We start from the raw sequence: 6291 nt of genomic DNA, 5'->3' as shown, positions 1-6291 counted from the left end.
CACTGTCACCCCCAGATCCTTCTCTGCAGTACTGCAATCCAGCCAGTTGTTCCTCAGCTTGTATTAGTGCATGCAAATTGTACAAAAATATAACCTGCCACTCTGCATTGATTTAGCAGGGAAAACAATACACCTTGATGCTTGAAATTTCACATCTTAGATAGTAAAAGCACCCAAAATTGCTGTACTTATGTTGTTCACTATCTGGAAATGCACAAATAATTTGTTTAAGGATTACTCATCCAAAAAATTTCTCCTTAAAAAGAGATCTAGAATTTGGTGTTTAAAAATGATAAGCCTACATAAAACGCCAACATACCCATCATCAACTGGAATGGGTGTCTTGTGATGTAGTATCATACATTTATTCTGCACTTCCAGGAATAGGTGAGCAGGGATTTCCATGCACTAAGCCAGCCAGTCACAACGTAGGGAAGCCAGGAGTTTTTTTGGGGAATAGCGTCATTCATTTACTTGGCTCTGACACTCATGCACTGTTAATATTGGTGTCAGGGGCCAGAGCAGCAGGCTAGCCAAACTGCCCCACCTGGTCCCACCTGCCTGCTGGGCATCGCTGTCTGCTTCTATGCAGTAGCCTTTCAGTGCCCACCAGGTTACTTGAGACAGATACCACCCTGCTTAGCCTGGGGCTTTTGACCCGTTTCTGGTTTCTTTGGTTGCCTCTGTCCTGTTCCATACAGCTATAACTAACTGCTCCAAACCTAGTGACATCTGGCTAGGTCCTTTCTGACCCCTTCCCTTGGCCTGTGGTTTTTCTCAGGGTGACTCCCTATGCCCAGTCCCTTATAGACCTCAGCTCCCTCACCTGCCTGCTCCTGATCCCCCATCTCCCAGCTCTAGTCTAGATCCTTGCTTCCCTGACCCTGCCTGTTTCTGATGCCCTGGGCTGTGACCTCCTAGGGTCAAGCACTGACCACCTACATCCCAGTCATACACCCAAACAATGATTCCCACAATTCATGTAGTGCCTCGTGTTAAATGCACTAGTAAAAGAGACCTGTGCAGGCTGCCAGGCTAACATACAGGTGTGCAGAAATACACCCCTGGGATGGGGGGAAGCACCTGCCAGGCAGCATCATTCACAGAGATCTCGACCATGGGAAGCATTTTCGAAAGTGCCCAGAAGCAGAGGTAAGAGTCTGTGTCTCGTTCTTAGAAATAACCCAGGTGTCCAGGGACTAGCTCCTCTGGGGTAATTCAGCCCTACAATCCCTGTGCCTGGTAGCATCTCTGTGAGGTGCCGGCTGCCTTTGCAATCCATAGGGACACTGAGGCACCTTGCAGTGGGACCCACTAAAGCCAGCATACTGGACAGAAGCCACCGCAGAGAGCCAATGACCTAATGCCTGGGGATGCAACTCCTTTTACTTGGCACTGGCCACCAGGAAACTTCTTCTGGAGCTCGTTGCTTAACCCAGACCAGCACAAAGCATGAGGAAGGGGAACTGCCATCCTGCCCTGTGCCCACTGATATGAACCACACCTCAAGGCATGTGTTTATATCTCTCTCCTCTGGCTGATTTGACGCCACATCTCTTAGGAGAGCACCCAAACCACTGGCCAAGGAGCGTTCAAAGGCTGTAGTCTTCATTATTAAGGCACAGGTGAATGATTATAAATTCACTTCCTGGCTGGCCTCAGAGTAACTGGTCTGTGTGCCTGTAGCCACTGATTACAACATACCACCCATGAGCCTTCAGGATTCAAATCTCTACTTCTCCCTCTGTTTTTATACAGCAAATGCAGTTTAACTCCATGGTGTGAGCAGGAGCACAGAGACGGCTGTTTCATGGGCACTTTGCAAAAGCCCTGGACACTAGGGAATCCTTTTTGTATCCAACCCCTTGGCTTTTTGAGAAAGCCCTGTCCACATGTCAGAATAGGTATTTGCTCCTGAGGTGGGCAGAATTAGACCCAAATCCCTTAGGCTTCATTTTTTTAGTTAAAGTTGCATCCCAGTAAACCTTTGCTCCCAGGACACTTCCTCTGCCAACTGCCTTAACAATTAATCTTTTACAGGCTTATTCCTAGCAAAACCCTAATAGTCATGGGCCTTGGCTTCCTGCAGTCATCATAATCCTTTGCTTTTCATCCTGGAGTGTCCCAAGGTCCTCTGCAAGCTGTCCACAGCACCTCTATCACATTATGCACGACTGAAGTGCAGCCAGTGCTGCGAGGGAGCAGGCCAACTGGAAGGAACATTCCTGCCCTGGCAGGGAGATGGACTGAAATGACCTGCAAGGTATTTTGCATTTCTAACTGGTCTGAATCTAGAAACCCTTCAACTGCACATGGCAGTGCTGTGCAGGAGCCGGGAGCTGGACAGGAATCCAACGGAGCCCGCAGGAGGAACATCAGACAAGCCAAGCCTTTCCTGGAGTCCTGCCAGGAAAGCAGGGTTACCCCCTCTCCTGATCAGGAGAAACCAGAGAGAGAAAAACCCAGACATGGCAAAACAGCACTTACACAGGCAGAGCCTGCCGTTAGCCAGCATTTGGGGCACTAATGGAAGTGAAGTAATTGCAGAGGGACAAGAAGAAATTCTACACCTTCCCCACAAAAACCTTGATAGACCCAACCCAGAGCAATACAGCACAGCTGCACAGGGGTGGACACGCAGAGCCGTCCTCAGCTAGCAGGGTGGCTACACTCCACAGACCCGTGGAGCCACAGACCCGTGCTTAACAACACCCACCGAATCTGGGGTCTGATGGGATCTGCTGGTCCCAGGTGCCTGGGGAAGGAAGGGAGGGGAAAGGTGGGGTGGGGGGAAGCAGCATGCTATGCCCTTTCCTCCTTTCTGCAACCTGTGGGAGAAGCCTCCGGAGTAGGCCAGGGTTGACTTTACCTGAACAAAACTGAATTCCCTCCAGTTGAGAGAGTTGGCGATGGATGGAAGTGACGTGATGGCGAGTAATGACAGCAAGCCCAGGGCGATTATTCCAAAAGAGACATAAATCTCCATTCTCCAGACCTCCTCCTCTATCCACACATCAGGTTTCTTCTCCATTGCCTGGTATAACAATGAAGAGTTAAACAGCTTTGTCTAAACAGAGTGGTTAGGGTCACAGCAACTGGTTTTTATGCCTTTTTTTGGAACAAGCCTTTAAACTTGCCTTTAGGCTTGTACTTGAACGTTCAACAGATTTAATGCATGTGGGTTTGCTCCCTAGTGAACGGTATTGGAAAAGCTTGCATGTGTTTGACTACGGCTAGCAAACACTCTCCTTTGGCTTTGTGTTTCTGGAGCAGCAGGAATGGAGATCTAACCCCATGGTTGTTTATCCTCAAGCAGGGGATGGTCTCCCAAAAGCCCTGCTGACATGCCACATCTACATGAACCACTGGCAAGAGGCAGGGCAGGATGGCACCTGAGAGACTAACTCATTCAGGGAGGCAACAACCTGCTGTGTCAGATGCAAGGGCACCCGTGGCAGCTGCAGAAAGGCTTAGTTTCCATAATGTGCTACACCTGACTGAAAAGTGCTCAGTATGTCCAGCTCCTACAGCCCTTCACTGGATGTGTAGGTACTTGAAACCTTCAGGATCAAGACCTGCAGTTACATCTAGAATGAAAATTAACATGAGAAATCAGTTTAAAGCCATGCAAACAACTACAGACCTTTGACTGCTCAAATACACTGTGGCCTCCTCAGAGCACTCATTTTAAGTGCACTGAAAATGAGGAAAATTGTTCAAGCTAATGGAAGGAAAGATGGGCTTTGTACTGCGTTCCAGATGGTGGCATTTATAACTATCCATTTAGGCCATTAAGTGGACTCAATTTACTAAAACAGGATGTTGCTAGAAAACAAAATGTGGAGGAGAAAACTGACACCAAACCTTGTTGGGACTTATTCGTGACTGTCATAGGCAGCAAGTACTGCAGAGGGGAGATGCTCTGTGCTGGTATTGAGGTGTTTGACACTAGTACAGATTTCTTTTCACCTTTGGAGATCACAAGTAAATGAACCCTGACTGAAGCCTGCATTTGTGTCTCTCTTGATCATCCCATTACACCAATAAAATCCTACATGACACAATATCCATTCACAAGGATTTCAGCAGTTGTGATGCACTAAATGCACCTTGGTCACCCTCATGTAAAACCAACCCTTCTCCTTCATACCAACCTTTCCCAAAGGATCCTTGAGCACAGTTTGTAAATGCCACTTGCTAACCATCATCCAGCTATCATGCGCTGGGTTTCAGAAATGCTGGTCCCTCAGTGCTTTGCATCTCTTTGTTGTTTCAGACAAAGTTCATCTTCGATAAGGTTAGAAAGCGAGGACTTACGTTCAATAAATGCTGTACACTGTTAGCTTGTTCACAGCAAGTCCAAGAGGCTTTTCCCTATCACTTCCCCCCTGTCTCTGACTCCTATGCTCAATTCTTTATTCCATTTCCATTACAGTCCTCTGGAGGATGTTAAAGTGAAAGATATGTGTCTTGAAGAGCTAATTCCCGTGACTGCAATTCAGTTTTTCTAGTGTGGATTTGTCACTGGTACCACCAACAGCTCCCTGATGGTGATTCTCAGTAAAACAAGCGATGTCATGACTTTCTCGAACCTGAGACCCTCCCTTCAGTCTTTTCTGTTTTATTTTACAAAGGGTTTATGAACAACAGTAAAGCAGCAATGAAATGCCACATCCAAAAGGAAAAGCCCACAATCTCCCATTAGTAACATGGGGAGAATTCACGCAAAACCTGGGGGACGAAAAACCCCCAACAACAGTGGGTTAGGATCGCTCCCCACCCTGGATTGTTCCCAGCCCAATACTGAGCTCAGACACCCAGGGAGGCAAGGACTGCTTCCCTTCAAGTGGATTTTGCTCACTTTACATTCCTATCAGAGTCAACTGCTGTGGAGGACCTTGACTCTCTAACCTGCTGCTGCAGGACTGCAGGACTGGAAACATCTGGCTGAAAATAACCACCATCGCTGATCACTACAACTTTCCACTTGACAGCAAAGGCTGTCAAGTGATGGCATATCATCAAGCTGCCACCCTCCAGTGACTCAAGGTTAGTTTCTGGGAAGGGGTATGTGCTTAGCTCCTAACTTGCTTATGTGATTGGTCTCATTGTAAAGGAACCATGCAAAAATTGAAGAGCTAAGTGCATGGTTTGGACAGTCTATGGGCTACCCAGAAGCTGGAGCTGCATCCAAGATGATGACGCAGGCTCACCAGGTGAGAAACTCGTTACCTGTTTGACGGCTGTCTCTATTAACTGATACCGATGAGACCGGCGCATGGGCAAGGCCAGGCTGTATACAGCATGCAGGGCTGCGCAGAAAAAGCTGAGGAGACCAATCTGCTTTCTGTGCTGTAGCCACTGGTCCAGCCAGTCTGGAAAGCGTCTGTACTTCGTGCCACGGTACAGCTGTAACAAGGCTGCCAGGACCCCAGGCAGATAGACAAGTGACAGCATGACATAGGCCACACATGGCAGCGTGGTATTGACCACCTCAATGGGGATTTTGTAGAACTTGTTCTTCTGCTCCCTGATGTAGGGGTGTATCACTTGTCTGACCAAGTTATAGGTGAAGAAACAGAGAAAGAGGCCCAGGGCCAGAAAGACGGGGATTTTCCAAGCTGGGAGGAGGCGCAGAGGAATGTTCTCAATTTCACAGGCTGAAGACAAGGAGCCCATGTCCACAGGGGTGAAGCCCATGACACGAACGATTTCAGCAACTGCGCGTTTGGCTTCTTGGTTATCGGAGCAGATCAAGACCTGGAATGAGCAGAAAAATATTCTTAAACGCAAGAAGAGACCAGAAGACACAGAAAATACGCAGTTGTAAAGGAATCTGGATGAAAGGATTCCTAGATTTCACACAGCTGAATGGCTACTACTTGGCTCTCTGGACTGCGTGTGCGCGAGCATGTGTGCACACGCATGTGTATGTAAAGGCTGCCAAGAGCACATCAAGCCCAGGACAGGCATTTGTTTAGAGAGAGGAGTTCAAGTTATTTAATTATGTATTTACTTACAGTGATATGCTACCATCTATCCAGAGAGCACAAGCATTTTTATTCTCTGTTCACAGATGTGGCCCAGAGGAGTTAAATTAAGAAACTTTAAGCACTAATTACAATTTGGTGGCAGGAAAGTTTTTGCCCAGCTTTTAAAAAAATATAGATCTCTCATTCAAATTGTTAAGCTCCTTATCTATTTCTATAGCACTGTTAACACATTCTCGGGACCTTACACCCAAACTGTCACATGCTAATTAACATATATGATCCCTATTTTAAAGAGGGG

The 6291-nt window shown here is 47.3% G+C and overlaps 1 protein-coding gene across 2 annotated transcripts in view; it reads right to left on the bottom strand.

Annotated features, from left to right (window-relative positions):
• The window catches only part of STEAP3 (STEAP3 metalloreductase), a 49781-nt gene that overhangs the window by 21296 nt on the left and 22194 nt on the right, over positions 1-6291 (bottom strand). For both annotated transcript variants that reach the window (XM_019522529.1, XM_019522528.1), the window contains exons 3-4: positions 5233-5760; positions 2870-3034 (exon numbers count right to left, since the gene is read on the bottom strand). In XM_019522529.1, coding sequence (XP_019378074.1) covers positions 2870-3034; positions 5233-5760 — 693 coding nt within the window. The remainder of the gene's footprint in view (positions 1-2869; positions 3035-5232; positions 5761-6291) is intronic.

This window comes from Gavialis gangeticus, unplaced genomic scaffold, assembly GCF_001723915.1.
Source record: "Gavialis gangeticus isolate Ggan-Ray unplaced genomic scaffold, GavGan_comp1, whole genome shotgun sequence".
Taxonomy (NCBI): Eukaryota; Metazoa; Chordata; order Crocodylia; family Gavialidae; genus Gavialis; species Gavialis gangeticus.
Note: the sequence above shows the minus strand (reverse complement) of the source record. Positions and strands in the feature narration are given on the sequence as shown.